General features: G+C 39.2%; 2 protein-coding genes across 2 annotated transcripts in view; both read left to right on the top strand.

The window, feature by feature from the left end:
* Nucleotides 1-8,758, top strand: part of LPCAT1 (lysophosphatidylcholine acyltransferase 1) — a 57,570-nt gene extending 48,812 nt beyond the window's left edge. Inside the window, exons 12-13 of the mRNA XM_009280206.1 lie at nucleotides 2,425-2,563; nucleotides 7,872-8,758. Of these exons, the coding sequence (XP_009278481.1) occupies nucleotides 2,425-2,563; nucleotides 7,872-8,056 (324 nt within the window). The 3' untranslated portion in view covers nucleotides 8,057-8,758. The remainder of the gene's footprint in view (nucleotides 1-2,424; nucleotides 2,564-7,871) is intronic.
* An 8,587-nt stretch (nucleotides 8,759-17,345) lies between these two features.
* The window catches only part of CLPTM1L (CLPTM1 like), a 32,984-nt gene continuing 32,362 nt past the window's right edge, over nucleotides 17,346-17,967 (top strand). Inside the window, exon 1 of the mRNA XM_009280217.1 lies at nucleotides 17,346-17,411. Within this exon, the coding sequence (XP_009278492.1) occupies nucleotides 17,346-17,411 (66 nt within the window). The remainder of the gene's footprint in view (nucleotides 17,412-17,967) is intronic.

The following is a 17,967-nucleotide window of genomic DNA, read 5'->3' as shown; positions in this document are numbered from 1 at the left end:
GCAAGCACTGCTCAGCAGTAACGAAAACATCCCTGTGTTATCAACACTGTTTCCAGCACAAATCCAAAACCCAGCCCCGTACTAGCTACTATGAAGAAAATTAACTCTGTCCCAGCCAAAACCAGCACAATGTATTAAGAAGAGGAAGCACTCAGCAAGGGGAAGCAAGTATGGCTCATTTTATCTTGCTAGTGATGATTGGAAGGGTTAAAAAAAGTCTCGAGCTGAGGAAATTTTGTACACAGTATTCTAGAAAAAAGGGAGGGAACCTTTTTTTTTTTTTTAATCCTTTCTTCCCCCCTGTCCTGGGTTCATGTACAGTAAGATACTCACACAGCTTATTGGGAGTCATTGAAGGATCTAGCCAGTTCGTGAATGTGTGCCTTTGAACAGGTGCTGTCCTCTGCCATGTGCTACTTTTTGCAAAGCACTTTGTCATTTGTTTTCAGGGATAAAGTGCAACATCTCATGTAGCTGAACAAGTTCTCAAAGTGCAAGTGTTTAGTATATGGCTGAAGAACTTGAAAAATAGGAGTTACTGAGCCACCAGAGTTCTAAAGCAGTGGGCAATTAAAAGAGAAGGGGGGATTATGGCAATCAAGTGTAAGAGCAGCGCTCCTGTGTAAGTGCTACGCATCCTTCCTTCCTAATTGCTAAGGAAACTAAAGGGTGTTGTAAATCTTGCCAATACGATGCTTGTGAGCCTTCACCACCTGTGAAAATATAGCAGGTTTTATTAAACCAGTGTCTTGTCCTTGCCCCTACTCCTTGGGAAACAGTATGCAGGTTGGGTGCTAGGGAGGAAAAGGCAAGATTCCCGATTTGAGCATGAATGTTGTCTTCCACAGAACTTTTTTTTTTATTTCACTGACTTTTTTTATTCCATTGAGGTGTGCTGTCTTGTGATAGCAACTTCTGCTTGTGTGAAAAATACATCCTTATGCCTGTTTTGTTCAATCTCAGTTCCCACCTTCTCAATGATGTAGAGAAACTAAAAGGAAGTTTCCAAAATAGCATTTTTTACATGGTTCAATATTTGCAGTGTTGTCGTGCTTGAAAATGAGACAAGGTTGTTTCAAAAACTCTTCTGTCTCAATTTCCATTGCACAGGCAAATTGAGTTATTTTAGAAAGTTTAATGAAGCTGTATTTGTTACAGATGTTTTGAAGTACTCAGGTCCTTTTTTCAGTGGAAAATACTGTACATATACAAAGATAGAATGAGACTATGAACAATTATTTTTAGTTCTCAATCTCCTGTCAGTAGTAAAGCTAACTCTTTCTGTGAGGAAACTATTTGCTTCAGGACTTAAGAATATGCAAATTATTATTTTGTAGAATAAATATTTGCAGAAAATTATAGGCCCATCACTGTATGGGGTAGGATTCTCCTGATTAATACAACACCATTTAGATGTAGGCATTTTATGCAAACTGGTTGAATCGGTTGGATTTTGGTCAAAGGAATCTTGAGTTTTACATCTGACCAAGTGGAAACGGTATCTGCTTTAGGCTGACCTAAATACATCTCCTGATGCCACAGACTATTGGAGTTTGAACACGTAGCTCAGTGGACTAAAAAGTATTCTCAGTTACATATCTGCAAAACATGTTAATGTTTGTCCTGGTTTCGGCTGGGATACAGTTAACTTTCTTCTTAGTAGCTGGTACAGTGCTCTGTTTTGGATTTAGGATGAGAATAATGTTGATAACACACTGATCTTTTAGTTGTTGCTGAGCAGTGCTTATACTAAGTCAAGGACTTTTCAGCTTCTCATGCTCTACCAACTGAGAAGGCTTGGAGGTGCACAAGAAGCTGGGAGGGGGCACAGCCAGGACAGCTGACCCAAACTGGCCAAAGGGACATTCCATACCCTGTGACGTCATGCTCAGTACATAAACTGGGGGAAAGCTGGCCGGGGGGGCCGCTGCTCAGGGACTGGCTGGGCATCGTTTGGCGGGTGGTGAGCAATTGCGTTTTGCATCACGTGCTTTGTATATTCTTTTATCATTATTGTTATTGTTGTTATTATTTTCCCTTCCTTTTCTGTCCTATTAAACTGTCTTCATCTCAACTCAGGGGGCTGGGGGGGGGCAGTGACTGAATGGCTGTGTGGTGTTTAGCTGCCTGCCGGGTTAAACAGTCTTGTCTCTGAATATCACTGAAATTCCAGTGGTTAGGCATGTAAACATAGTTTTTTCTGAATATAGCAAGCTTTACTTTCTAAGCATACACAGGCGAACTAATAATCAATGCTATCTTTTACCTAGACTAATCAGAAATCCTTAGGAGATCACATCAATCTGAGAGTTACAAGAATTTCCAATACCAAATTTTAATTCTGCATATCTTCTTAGTGTGGTGGTGTTTATAGGAGTTAGCATTCAGCTTTGCAATGATTTATCTTGCTGTCTTGATTCATAGCTGTACCAGTCAGAAAATGGAACTATAACAGAAGAGGATTTAGCTCATGTTCTGAAGACTGCCATGGGTGTGTCACAGATTGATGTTACACATCTTTTTAGAGCTGTAGATGAAGAAGAAAAAAGGGAGATTACATATGGTAAGTATTTTAAGTGGATCTGAACTGTCACAAAATGTCAAAGTTGTCTGAAATCATGTTGATATACAAACCAGTTATATTTTTATTAAACTTTACCTTTTTTTAGTTGACTTGTTGACTTTTATAATGATAAAAGCACTGCAGACAAAGTAAATTTACATTTTAAAAAAATATTTGAGTTTCACCTTTAATATCAAATGTCATGTTTACATGTTTTCAGAGGTTTTCCCTTCCACAGTAAGTCAGGCGATACCTGGATTAGCTCTTTCAGCATATTCTGTTCTGTGACTTCCATATATTTGAATGTGTATTTTTAAGAAAGCTATCTTAGCTCTGTCCTGTCATTTTCTCTCTTGTATCTGTTCCTCACTATTTCTGCCTTCCCAGAATATAGGGGGATAGAAGACTTTCTACTCCTATAATAATTTCTCAGCCTGTTTGAAAATAAGTCACCGGGGGGGGGGAGGGGTGGGTTGCGGAAATGAGGGGGTATTAACCGGGCTGCACAATATGTAGTCTGTAATGCAGGTGATGTGGAGGCGAGAAAGTTGCCTTTGAAAAATGGTGAGATCTGGGTGAATAGATTATGCTGGGAATCAAAGTACTTGTGTGTTACTTCAGATTCTTCATCTTTTATGCAGTAAGGTTCTAAATTTAGTTGTATCATTTAAGTATGATACATAAATAAATATGTATCTTACATACATACATAAGCCAACATATCACATATCTCTAGTAAAAGTGCTTATGGCATGCCCTGTTTTAGTGGTTTTCTTTCAGGAGAATCAGTATGTATTTAATTTGTAAAAATCCTATGAATTAAGACATCAGTGTTAGTAAATCACAATTTCTACACTAGTAATTCCTATGTTTCAATCATACAATATGTATATAAAGCTTCAACTACAGAACTGTTTTAGAGTTATTGGCATGAGAATCATTGCCACTGCCCTCCCCTTTTTTCCTGACTGCTATGTCTTGCCTCCTTGATTCCTGCAGTACTATCCCTTTCCTTTCTGTACCTCTCATCTGTCATGTCCCCAGCATTTCCATGTCCATCCTATGTTATTGCCTTTTTCCTGCCTATCTCTGTTGCTTCTTGTTGTTCTCCCAACTCGTTTGGGCAGTGACTCAACTCTTCTTCCTCCCCACCCCCCTCACCAGCTTCAAAAATATCAGCATAGAATCTAAGCTGGTAATCCTAGCAGACCTCTAATTTTGGCACGCTTCATTGTTTGAGAATAGCTAAATTTTGAAATAGTGTACAACTGAACTCAGACCAGTTCGTGTGAGTTACCAAAGAACTCATATTTTAATACCTATCTCTAACAGTACTTAGCTGCATTTAAATCTGCGCTTTACCCCTCAGTGGTCATGGTATATTCCCAGCACAAGAAAATCTGGACCGCTGACCCACAGCAGTGGCCACTGAAGTGCTTAGCTCTCATTTTCACCGTTTTATTTCCTGCAGTCAAGAGTAATCTTTTGTGAGGCTACACGAAGTAGGATGGTGTTTACATCACTTCTTTGAAACTCTGAAACTTTGCTTCTGACAGAAGTGCTCATTTTATAATATAAACATTGCACCAAGATTTTAACATATCCGAAAGCTTAATAGTAAATGTCCAATTTATTGTGGTAGAGAATTAGAAGATGAAAATAAACTTTCGGTATTGTATTTCTATCTTGAAAGTTCTTGCCGTAAGTATTCAGTCTCTTGCCTTTCCTGAGAATATGTGCAACTTTCCACATACTCAATTTGTTGCACTTAAATACTGAGGAAGGCAAAGCGGAAAATTTGCAAACTACACCTTTTCTGAAGGCATTGTCCAGACAAGTTCTGAGAAATCAAAACTTTGGTGGAAGAGTACTGACATTACTTTGGATACACACAGCAGAGGGGTCTGCTCACAAGCTCCTTCTTTCTAGGGTGTTAGAATGTGAAGCAGGAATATTAAGCCTTCAGTCTTAATTGTAAGAACAAAAAGTAAAATATCCAAAGTATCAAAGCTAAATTGCTGCAAATATAGTAGAGTCCTTGCAGCCAGAGATTTCATCCCAAAGGAAAACCTCAGGTTGCAGGTAAACAGAATAACCAGTAGCAAAATTGAGAATTTTATAATTACATTGATAATGTTGGAGCTGAATTGTTAGAAGTCTGGATTTTTGTTGCATGTTTGAAAATACACAGATCTTTGGCAACTGTGTATTGTTTCAGTTCTCTTAAGCAGTGTGCTGTTGGCTTAACTGTTTAGATGCACCTTGATTCCAAAGCTCATCCCTTCGCTGTAAGCTAGAGAGAGGCAAGATGTCTCAATCTTAAGACATGATTCTGGAGAATTTGAATAGGTTCTGTAGGTGGACATCGCAAATTCTAGGAAACTGTCCACCTGCTCTTGATAGACAAATAATGACTGTGAAAGTGTTCTGAAGACTCTGCCTTGCTTGCTGGTAAGAAGAAAGGGGGGATTGGCAGTATTGTGAATATCCTTATGGACAAATGTTCAGAGAAGGAGGAATTATTTGGTCTTTAAAATGTAGTATCCTTACCTATATTAACCACAGGATTATCCTATAAAGTTCTGTACACTAAAGTAATTTGTAGCTGATGGGGAGGAGGTTCATGAACATACAGCTTCCATCAGGAGCATCAAGTAGTGGGAGGGTATTGCAAGGGCGGGAGAAAAACCTCTTGATGTTCTTGTAGTACATATGCATGCTTAATGCGAAAGTATAGACACCAGTCTTAAAAGAACTCCACTTTGGGTTCTTTCCTTCCTTTTGTCTCTTTCTTCTTAGTAGGGGCAGGAAGCAAAATTACTTTTTTTCCCAAGTAAATGACTAAGGTGATCTCTTTTCCTCCAGTCTAATGTTTCACAGTTGCTTTAAGCTTGAGCTCCAAGATGAGACCTGTGATTAGAAGCAATGCCGGAATAGCTCGTTCTTCCTACATCACCTTGTCTCACGTTTCTGATGAATGAGACAAATGGGATCCCAAGCACTTTTCTTTGGGCTCTGCTGTGTACAACTTTGATAAATATTCCTTAAGATCTTCAGGACTTGTTTCAGCAAGACCCAAAATGTCTACTTGCTCAGATCTATCAGAAACATTATCCTGTTTAATTCAGTCCTCCCTGGAATCTGAGGTTTTTCATTTGGATCCAGTACTGATAAAACATTGAGGGATGTATCCTGGTAGCATTGTCAGGATGCTGATCTGGATATAGACTATCTACTTCTGTGAACAACTGCTTCAAGGGATTTTCTGAATTTATTTTCTGAAAAGATACAGTAGCTTTTTGAAGAATTACTTAGAATGGCATCTACAGTAAATCTTCTAGTCTTCCCCATGCAAAAAGTATTATGCTTAATGTGATTGTAAGAGCATCTTTGGTACTGTCGGTTGAAATTTTTATACTTGTCTTACCTTAGTTGGGCTAACTATCAGAATGACCTTCCACAAAAAACCGCTATTTTTTCATGGCCGTTAATATGATGCGCACATCATACGTGTTGTTACAAAAAGGAATAGATCGTTGGGATGGGCTTAAAGCGTCCATGTGAAAAAAGGGAATGCTTTCATGTTCCTGCTGCAGGCCAGACCCAGTTAAGGCTGATAGGTGATTGCTCTTTCCTTGTTAGCTGCAGAAAAATAATGTACCCAGTTGGGTTCACTGAATGTGCTTAACTGTGTTGATTCTGATGAATCAGTTTGCACTCAAGTGTTTCTAATATATTATTGCAACTACTACCACTGTTAAATATTTTAAATGTAAAAGAATGTTCTACGTTTCCTTGTTGGAAAAGGTCAGATGCATCACATTCTTTGCTATGAGATTATTTTAAAAAACAGTTGAACTTGCATTAAATATTATCGAAAGAAAAATTTTTGCTGTATGCATTTTCAAACATTTAAGATTTCCACCCCCCCCACTCCCCCCCGAAGACTTTATCATTTACATGATCAACCAGCCTGTTGTACATATGGGTTTTTCAATATAGATGATAGTGTTGGTTTTCATGGCCTGACTATCATCAGCTTTTGTTGAAGTTACAGGGTCCACGATACTTTAGATCCATACAAACTGTGGATGAAGGTTACTCACTTTTTTTGTTTGTGGAAGGATGAAGTTATGTTTATTGCAGTCTCTCCACCTATCCCTTTGCAACAGTTCTGAGGCAGGGTTGACCTACAACTTCAGCGCCCCTGTGAGCCAGATGACATTCCCTTGACCTTTGCAATACTGAGAAAAACATGCCGTCTCAAACAGAGAAGAGTGGTGGAGAGGGAGAGCTTTGGTAGTTCCCTTCTTCCACATCAGCCCAGTTGTACCAGGAGGAACTGAGCTTCACTCCTCTGAAAGGCTACTTGAGCTGTCATGTGCGCTGCACTCGCAGGAACTCACAGCATCGTCTGATCATGAGCTATTCTGGGATAACAGAGTGAATTTGAGTGGGCTGTGTGTGATACACTGCAGGTGACTGAGTTAGTGATAATGTTCGCATCCAGCTTCTTCCAGTGTCAGTTTACATTATAAGAATAGCTTCTTATGACTTGGATCCTGTACAGTATGTTGTGTTCAAATCATGTCTGAGTAAACAGTCATAAGGGCAAATTTTGACAAGGCTTCAATGCCTGATTTTTAACACAAAATGTAACTTCTTGATGTTAAGGATGCCCTGCTCCCCCAAGAGCTAATTTTGCTCTTTTTATTGTCTTATTAGTAGCTAACATTAAAATCAGTTTTTTTATAATGTGTTACAAATTAATTATCTTCTCACAATATTCTCTAAAATATTAGGAGTTTTGAAATGCTGAAACCTTGAAAGCGGAAGGCAGCAATGACAGCTGCTGTTAGGTTGAAGAGAATTATGAGTGCAAAGCATTAAAGGGCATGTTTGCAAAAGACTTCCCAGATTTTAAAAAATGACTACTCTTGCTGTTCGTTGTTCCTCAGCTGGAGTGCTTCTGCCCTTCCCCCAGTGAACAGTGGGATGCTATGTCAGGGCGTGTGGTGCTCCTCATGCATTTTAATGCAAATCTGAGCATGTTTACCCCTTCACCATACAAGCTAAGCTCTGATCTGAAGTGTTTTAAGAGGGCTTAGATAACTCTTTGTGGTATGTCGGCTCTGGGGATGTGGTAAACTTCTGCTGAAAAGCTAAAACAAGCTATGGGGATAGCATTATGTTAACTGCTGCTAATTTTCTCCAAAGTGATCATGTGATTATATATGTGTAAGTATTCAAATTTAGCGTCCTTCTGTTTCAAAGAGCTGATTCTGTGTAACAACAATTTTTTTTTTAGATGACTTCTACAGATTTGCTGAATTGCACCCACACTTTGCAGAAGACTATCTCTATGCTGATCAGATGGGAGCTGAGAGTGGCTTGGAGACTTCATCTCTTTCTGCTCCTAATGGTATCTGTACTGACTTCAGCCCTGAAAACACCGAAGGCAAAAACAAGCCCCTGCAGAAGAAACTGAATTAACACTACAACTGTTACCTTCCTCTCCTGGTGAGAGGATTGTCTTTTCTTGGGATTTTCATAAGTCACTCCAACTATACAGCAAATACCAGTTTTGTGTGTTAAAGTTCTACCTTAATACCGTTCTTTGAATCATATGTGCTATATTTAACAACATGTTCGAGGTTACTTTGGGGAAGGTGTTTTTATTTTTTTCAAAAAGGTCTTTGAAAGGCAAAAATGTGAATGTGCTTCATTATTAATGTTCATATTTAAAAGGAAGCGGCACACTTATTTATATTCCATTGGCTAGTTTCATGTACAAAGTGTCGCACAAACTGTGCATGTATAAAGAAACTGTAGCTACTATGGTGTTAAGTGCACTTTGGTGATTAGTGTTTTCCCTAGTTATGGGGATGTTTATTTGGGGCCAAACTTTGCTGTCCATATTTGCATAGTCAGTCTTGTTGATTTCAGTGGGATTATTCTCTTGAGCAAGGCAAGCACATTTTGGCCCTTTGTTTTGGTTTCAGTGAACAGTTTGGAAATGATAATGCAAAAACTTGCTAAGGATTACTTTTTATTTTTATTGTTGAATGACAAAATTGCTTCTCTTTCAGTCTGTTCCATGGTAGAATGAAAAGGAAAGGCTCCTTATCCCTCACCCCAACACTTTTCTACTGTAATCTTCCGGATGTAATTAAACATGAATTTTTTCCAAACTGACATGCCACATACTGTTTGCAAATACGTGACAGAACTGCTTGTGCTTTTCTCTTATAATCAATTCAGATCATGTCCACCCAACATTTAAATGGGAGACGTTTACACAATTGTATTTGATCTAGATTTATCAGGAATCACAGGTTTCTTTTGTAGCAAGCCTGTATATACAGATAACTTAGCATGGAACACACTATGAAAACTTTGTTGTATCAGCACAAGTTTGAAAAGGTTGCAGTTACTTCAGAGGCCAAGCCAGCAACAAGTTGCAGAACAAAAGGCTAGTTAAATCTCTATAGCAACAGTACATATACTGCATATAATGTATATGAAGCTTAAAATAGTTTAGAACTGTTAAAAAAAAAAAAACCAACAACAACACCTAAAACACTTGTATTAGTAAAGTTTCTTATCTTTCCTTTTGTAAAGCCAGATGCCTTAATTACCAATGGAGGTCTCAGAGAAAAATCTAAATTATTATAAAACCACAGAGCTTCACTGATTAGGAAATGTGACAAAAGCCTCAAGGAGTAGGAAGGAGGACCCTGTCACAAAACAACTCTGATGGCAACTCTACTTCCAAACAAAAAAAACCCCTTTTAGATAATTTCTGTGACTAATTTTGTAGGGCTGCGCTAAAATATGATGGTTTTGTGATTGGAAACCTGCTGTTGAGATTTGAGTCTTTCACATGTTAGAGTAATTTAAAACTAGATTTGATAGAATTTAATAGAAAGAGTATGGGGAAATGCAGCCTACAGTAGACAGGCCCTTAAACAAATGCCACATTGCGTGATGAAGAGGCACTGAAAGTCGTGTGCATCAGTGAGTTCAGTCCAGAGCTGCTGCTGAAGAAGGCCAGTGACTAGCACATTGTTTGCGTGGTGAGCAAGTTCTCTTGGTGGAAGAAACGTTCTTTTTGGGGAAAAAAAAAAAAAAAAAAAAAAAAAAAAAAAACACAAACACAAAACAAAAAAAAACCAAACACAAACCACACTTAGAATTGCGATGCTCCCTCTTTTGTGAGATTGTTAAACAAGGTAGGGACGTAATAGGATGAATGATAGGGTAAAGTCCTGATCAGTCTGCATGGAAACATTGTTAGATCACACATAATGTCACAAAAGCTGAGATTAATTAATATAATTCAGGTGATTTTAGCAACTGTAGAACATAAGGCTATAATATTAGACTTGCCTCGTAGTGACAGAAAAGCTGTCACTACAACTCCGGAATTTGAGGGCTGAGACCTGTAGCACATTGCATTACTGCAGCAATGTTTGTTACAACTCATCTATCAAACTCCGACTGCTGAAGTGTTTTAGTAGTTCCTTAAGTAGGCCTTTTAAAAGGCAGCCAACTGTGGAAGAGCTGGGTTGTGACAGTCAAGTTTCAGTGGCTTGCTGCAATGTCAGGGTAGAAGTGAAAGCTTCCTTTCCCCTTCACCAAACACTGACATGTAAATGCTTTCAATTAAAATATTACAGATTTTACAAACGCATTGTTTTATTTTAAGTGGTGATATCAGCAGCCCCTAAATTTACAGGGAGACATATGAAGAAATTACTTCAGTTCTTTGCAACAATTTAACTTAATAGATCATCCTTACACAAAAAATGAAAGGGTGTGAAGGCATTTGACGTTTCTGATGAGCATTTTACTACTTTTATGTAATACTGCCATCCCTTGCCAGTAGAGCTCTTACAATATATAAAAATTCAGTCTGATGCAAGAGAGGCCCAGCCAAAGCTTTGCTATTCTGATACGGTTGAACAAGTACACTCTGTATTTTGAATGTATTTAAAGTAACACAGAAAATCATGAAATCCAAGATATATATAAAGTGTCTTTTTTTTTTTGCTTCATTTATATTTCTTCAAACATGATAAAACCTCACTAAAACCAAGCAAATGTTTAGGAGGTGCAAAGCATGTTTAAGCCTTATGGAGAAATTAGGTTGTACACTTAATTTTATCCCAATGAATTACACTATATGTTTCAATGCATTTATTGTAGCTAGAATAATCTTACTGTGATAAAAAGCAGCCAGGCCTCTGCGTGTGTTTGCTAATCCCACTCTGAAGGTATAACTCCTTGGGTCACAAAGGTTGAAAAGGAGACACGTGTGCAGTAAGGAAGTGATGCAACCTCTTTAGTGGCAAAGCTGCCGGAAGTAAGTGGTCAAGTTTTGTACGTAGCTGTTTTAATATTTTCATGCAAACTGAATAGGTTTGTTAGCTAGTTTAAGCATTGGGCTGGTGGGAATATGTTTTTATTCATAATAGGTAGTAAACATTTGTCTGGAAGAGGGATTGTTGCACTTCAACATTTGCATAGCTTGATAAATTTTCTAAAGCGGGTTTATTCATTTATGAGTTCACTTACAAGGCCACCTTTGATATTGCCATTAAGTTATATTATCAAGCGGTAAGTACAGCTTTTCATGTTAACTGTTTTAGTCACATTCTGCTCTCTGCTCCTTCAATACTGGTATTCTCATTTAAAAAAAAAAAAAGACTCAAGTTCTGCAACTTGTATTCTTTGAGCGCCACGTGCTGTAAATCCCATGATCTCAGAAAAACTATATAAGCACAGCTTTGCCTATATTATGGGACTGAACTAGAACGCAAAAAAAAATTCTGATAAAAACTCTGACCAAATCAGATCAATTTTCCTTTAGATCAGAGCATGGGTTATACGACCTTCTGAAATGTTGTGTTTTGCTTCATGTGAAGCCTCTGCTTTTTTCTAGCAGCACTTTTCATGAGTGTCCTAGCATTAAGAAATTACAAATACGTTGGCCAAGAGTTTTTCATTAGCAAAATTTAAGTTCGGCTCCTAAACTCATACTGAAGCACAGAAGTTCTCTGTGAACCAAGTACTTCAGATGGTTTGTTACTTTTTAGGTGTCTGAACTTCAGCTAATTTGGAAAACTTCAATTACCTAATTAATATGGCTAGATCCTTTGCAAAAAAGGAGGAAGAGTAGGTCCAGCAGTTCAAAATGGAAAGTAAGAATTTGTAATCAGTGCTATTGAAAATTAAATTAATAATTAATCAGTCCAACAAAACCACAAGATCTGTTTCACAAATGAGCAGGAAGACTGAGATTGTCAATCAGGTAATTTTGCAGTCCCAGCTAGGTAGGAATTAAGCCAGCTGTTCTTTAGTCAGAGGATGATTTCTTGAAGGTACTGCAGCATTGTGTATCCAGGTAACGTCTAGGTCACTGGCAGGGCAGCCAGTGAGGTTTCATCTGCTCTCCCTGCCTTTTTCCTATGAAGACTGGAAAAAAGTATTCAAACCATGACAGGAACCTTGTAAGACCTCCTTACAGGTAAAATCCTCCAGCACCACCTCAGAGGAACAAACATGTTCGTTCTGTGCTATAGCTAAGGCAGTGAACTGGGTATACACCTTAGTCACCAACACATTGTGATCAAAACGTGCATAAATTATATAATATTGAGGTAAAACTACTGAGAGAATGCAGCAGCAAAGAGATCATCCATTAGATGTGCCTGGACTTGCATCTGTGAATATTTCCTGCATCTCATAGTGATCAAGTTAAGACGGTTTCTTTCCCTAGGAAACCTTTCCGGTTTATTTCAAGGTATTATTTATTTTGTCTTTTATGAGTGGAGGAATGATTTGGTTTGTAGAAAGTGGCTTCTTTTTCCCCCGGTGGTATGATGTGCTTTATCATGTGTAATGGGATTAAACTCAAGTGGGTGATACCAAGAGAGCAGAGTGTTTAAGAGGCTTATAAAACAGTGGGGTTAACATTTCTGTGAAATACGCTGAGGCCTTTTTTTGCAGCAGTTGACGCTCTGCCTAGATTGTCTTGCAAGCTTGTTAGGCAAAATAATTTTACTAGTTGTGTGATGCCAGCAGCTGCTTGTTCCATTTTCCTCTAGCGAAGTGGCAGAGCAGAGTACTCTTGTGCAGGCTAACTTCAGGAGGCCATCTGTAACCAGTAAAGACGTATTTGCAGTTTTCAAATGATCAGTCTCTGGGAATGGAAACAGTAGATCACCTTAGCACAGATTGCACCTGAGTAAGTTACTCCTGTTAATTAACTTATTTGTTGTTTTTTTTTTTTTTACCAACATAGTTGTCACGCTTCTTTATTCCGAGCTAAATTGCACAGGGCCATACGAACATCCCAGCTTATTTGAGGTTAGCTTGGGGATCCCGAAAAAGGTGGTGTACGATAATCTGTGGAGGTAGCATTAAGCTTCAGTTCTTTCACTTTGACCAAAAAAATGTTAGAAGCAAGAGAAACGTCATAATGACTTGTAATTTTAATAATAATATCAAAATATTATTTGGATACTGTGAATGGGGTGTTATTTGAGAGTGCCAGTTCTGAGCCAGAGTGTCAGTTGGAGACAAATCAGGCTGAACTTCTGGTGCTGCACCAGCAAGTAGAAAAGGCCATCAAGGCTAGCGTGGCAGCAGAGCTTTCAATGTGCAGCTGGCCTTTTCCCACAGTAAAGAAGGATCTTTCTGCCTCTTGGGCGGGTGAATTCACTCTTCTGTATCCCTAGCTCTTGCTTGCGCTGTCTGTTCGTTGTAGGTGTGTTGCAGCCTGAGGGAGACCTTGCTGCCTCGTAAGTGACATTCATGGACTTTTCTCCCTGAGCCGTTAAGCGGCAGGTGAATTAAGGTCGTGTTCTGGTAATGCCACCCAAAACTAAGGGCCCGTGTACTGCTCCGGCTTGTGCCTGCCGTTAGGTAAAGGATTGCTTTTTCTTTTCCCACACCTCAGCGGTTGCAGGTGTGTCGAGGTGACAGCAGGTCTGAAAGAGCTTGAGATTCTTCTTGTTCCTATGAGCAATAAGAAATTAAATTTAGAAATGGAGTACAACGAAACCTTAAATCGGATTGACTTCTGACTCCCTATGTCACTTTCAGTGTGTGCCTGTTTACTTCCAAGTTCTGAATGCAGCATCTATAAATGTGATAGCAAACAAAGTCTCCTCGTGGATACTGGAGAAAGCTGAAGCTCAGACACTTTTCATCCTACCATGGTACTGGAAATGAAATTCATCTGACGATAGGTAATTTCTAAGTCTATGAACGTATATGGGGAAAACCCAAATACATGTCTTTTATTCACTATCCAGCATGAAGACAATTTTGTATTTTAAATGCTAAAGAAATAAACTTGTAAAGATCTTGTATGCCCTAAGTATATATTTTTGTCCTATGTTTTCTTTTATAATGAAGTTCAAGCAAAATATTTCTTATATTTCAGAAGGGAAGTTTAGGTTAGCCAGTGCTGTACTTTCCAGACTACAAAAGCAGTTTTTAAGTAAACATCTAAAAATGAAATTGTATTTTTAAATATGTGGATTAGAATTCCTTAAGTTAAAACATCTCTCCTTAGCAACTGTATATACTTAGACAAAAAGCGAACCCATTGCAGCTGCTTGTCTATATGGTCGTTTGTGTTTTGGTGATTTGTTTATATTGCTTTCTCAAATTGCTCTAAAGGTATTAAGAGCTCCGTGTTAATGTTAGAAATAGAAATCAGAAGTAAATTTCTTTAGAAGTGGTAGATTTTGTTTCTTGGAGGAGGACCAAGACTAAGCATCTGCTAACCTTGTATTACGTGTTATACAACTTCAATGTTGCGGCATTGTGCTGAAAGTATTTGGCATCTGTTCAATGGGACCACTTTCTAAACCTTTTTGTAATTCTCAGCATCTCTCCAGGTGTGCAAGACGTTTCTAATTTGATTGCAGGTATTAGTTCATCTTTTTGGAAGAATAAAATTGAGTTATCAACAAGCTGAGAAATAACGCAGAAAAAAAACTGTTTTGTCTCTTGAATTATTGTTAAACTTGCATTGAGGATATCATTTATATATTTTGGAAAAAATATTGCTATGTTTTTGAACACACTTGAGAATTTAAATGCAAAAGCCAAAAAAGTTAACCTTTTAAATGATCAAATTTTGGAATTTTCTCTTACCGCTACTGAATCCAAGTTAGGCACTGCCATGAAGAGGATGCTTCTAGTTGAAAACCTGTGCTGACAGAGCAGGGAGCTGTTTTGTAGGAACTCGCTGGCAAGGTAGTACGTGCTTGTTCCATCAGTGGTACAACTTCTGTTGACTTCAAGGCTGCTCAAGCAGACCGGGTGTGTTTAAAGACGCATATTGGCTGCAAGCTTTTTATTATAATAGCCCTTGGACATGCAGTGTAAATCTAACAATATATAGTGCTACTGGGTAATAATAATCTGAATGCCTATCTTCTGCTGTAAATTTCCCTCCTATGGCTCCTATGGTATGTGTACATAGACTATGACCTTTGCACTGAACTGACTGTACTTCGTAACCGAAAAGCAAAACCAAGTAGTGTACTAAAGAGGACTGTAGCTTGTGGTTCCAATTGTGGAAGTACGTTTGCAGAACGGAAAGTATAGCTTCAGTGCTACAAATTTGATTTTTATATTTTTTATTAACATGCATGGAAGACTAAGGATAATATTTTTTAAAAATGAACTTGTTTTTGTACATTTTTCAATGTTTAAAACTATATGATTTAACATTACCTCTGAATACCAGTGATCAGTCAATTCTTAAAGGAAATACCTCAATTTGAGCATTCTTTTCTTGTTAGTTGTCTGATAGGTTGAAATGGACTATAGCGTGTGATGAACTGAGCCAAATGATGTGGACACTTAAACTATGCCGTATAAGTCGTATGATGATTTACTAAAAGGGAACTAAAGATACACTACAAGTGTTGATGTGCAGTATACAATCATGGCTCATTCTGCCCAACTGGACATTTTCCTTATGAATGGCTTGTAAATTGAATTTTCAGCGTGAAGCCAAATTAAAAATGAAACAAAAAATGTTTGGTTTCCTCTGGATTTTCTTTTTTTTTTTAGATTTAAGGGGTTTTTTATAAACAACAAGGTTTACAATAAGGGAAAAGATACAAACCATAACTGTGAATAAGACTGAGTCCCTGCATGTTTAGGCACGCTTTGTTGATGTATGTTCTCTGTGGCGGTGTATGTTTGTTTACCTGACAACCGGGAGTATGAAATTACAGGGTTTTAAGGGGTTTTTGTTTGGGCTTGGGGTGTTTGGGTTTTCTTGTGGGGGTGTGTGGTTTTTGATTTGGTTATTGGTTTTTTGTTTTGTTTCCCCTAAGGATAACAGGGATATTATTCCAGTTTTCTGGAATAATACACCTATTTTCTGTGCTCAAAGAAGAATATCAAAATATCAAAGAAGATACAGAAAAGGGGCTCCGGAAGTCTGGAGAACAAGCCTGTCTAAATTAGACTGAAGTAGGTCTGGCTACTTTTACTTATCCAGGAAACACGACAAGAAGTGATCCAACACTCCAGATACCTACATACATGAGAAATTCATAACGGAGGGTGGAAAAAGGCGTAATGAGGTCCAGTGCATATAAGCTGAACCATTAATATGAACATTTTTAAGAATACGACTGAAACACTGGGGAAGTTTACCGGGGAAGTGACATACATTCATCATGATACGAAGATTTCAAGGGAAGACTTGTTAATGCTTTTCTTAATGTTGGTCTCTAATTTCAAGTTACAGGGCGGATGCAGATTTTGAGTATGTTCTTTGGCCCAAGTCAGGTTAGTCGTGCAGTGGTTTGTGTGAAAGAATAGACATCTGTAGGTAATAGCAAATGCATATAATTTCACTCTATGTAAGAAAAAAGACTGAATACTGTATTTGTCCAAAATTTAATTTAAATTTAAATTTTAATCTAATTAGTAGAACTTCACTGAAAGAATAACTAGTCATGCAGCAATGTGGCATGCTTTCTTACGAAGAAAAGCTTTAAAACCTGAACTTTTTTTGCTTAAATATATTTTTCCTTTTTCTTCTGCTCTAAAATGCAAATACCTTATTTGCTCTATACTTACGAAAGTAGATTACACTAGGGAATGTTCCAACTAATGCCAGAGGATGCTATCAGAATGCGGTACGCTTTCACAAACGTTTATTTATTACAAAATGGAAGTGATTGACACAGTTAATGAAATATTACAGATGTGTAAATGCACAAAATGCATGCAAGATTTCTTTCTTCCAAGGGTGAAGATTCCCCTACCTGGTACCATCTGGTTTTAACCCTGTTTCTCCCTGCTGCTTGCCAGGGTAGCGTGAGGCCTGCCAGAGGTGACAGGCTATAGCCCTGGCTTTGTTTCTGTGCGGCGGCAGAGCCCTCCTCTGCTGCTCCTGCCACTGTCCTCGCTGCTCTCGTTTCGGCGTCTTTTCAGGTGACGTGATCTGCTGAGGTAGCAGCATGAGCTGCGACTCCTCACATCGTGCCCTCTTCTCCTTCCCCACCCTCATTCCCACCTTTCTCCTGTTACTCTCCACCACTTTCTTCTCTTAAAGAAGATATCCATCTTCACCTTCCCCCGTGGTGTTTCCAAGCTCCACACATCCTGCCATGCGCTTACGGTAACACCCCAGACTGCCCCAGCCCTTCACCTGCCCGCTTCCTCGCTCGTCTGTGTTGCAGGGAAGCTCCCTGTTGTGCCGCCCTGCTGAGCTGCCGGGGCAGTCATCTCTTACCGCATGCTTGTGCCTTTTCTGCCCCCACATATCTTCTGCCTGAAGCTCTCGGCTGACATGGACTTGGAGGTATGTAGCCGCGTCACCACTTTCTCCTGGTTGACGCCACATGAGGGGATACGTGAGGACCACAGGAAATGCTCCTTTTTTACTCCCAGCGCAGGGCCTGGAAGAGCCTTCCCGGCTCCCTTGAGGGGCAACATTTGGTAGCTCAGGCCTGCGAGAGCGGAGCGCGACTGACTGCTTGGCGGGAGGACTGCTTCCCTCAGTCGCTGATGGACGGACGCCGGTCCCTTCCCTTCCTCTGGGTACTGCCACCGTCCATAAGGGTTTGCTCCTGTTGCTCCCTTCCTTTCCCTCACTTTTTTTTTTATCATACTACACTACCTTTCAGTCTGTGGGTCAAAGGTAATTTCTCGTTAGACTGCTGAAGGATTTTTTGTTGTTGTTATTACTATTACCCCTTTGTATTAAGCGCCAAGCTGTCTCCGCTGTTCTCCTCTGGGAGCTGGCTCCCGGGGGCGGACGGGGTGGGGGCACAGCGCCGCACGGGAGGCTCCTCTCCCCCTTCCTACCCCGTTACCACACCTCGGCTGCCGAGCCTCACGTCGTGCCCCCCCCCCGC

Source organism: Aptenodytes forsteri, unplaced genomic scaffold (assembly GCF_000699145.1).
Source record: "Aptenodytes forsteri isolate BGI_AS27 unplaced genomic scaffold, ASM69914v1 Scaffold114, whole genome shotgun sequence".
Classification (NCBI taxonomy): domain Eukaryota; kingdom Metazoa; phylum Chordata; class Aves; order Sphenisciformes; family Spheniscidae; genus Aptenodytes; species Aptenodytes forsteri.
Note: the sequence above shows the minus strand (reverse complement) of the source record. Positions and strands in the feature narration are given on the sequence as shown.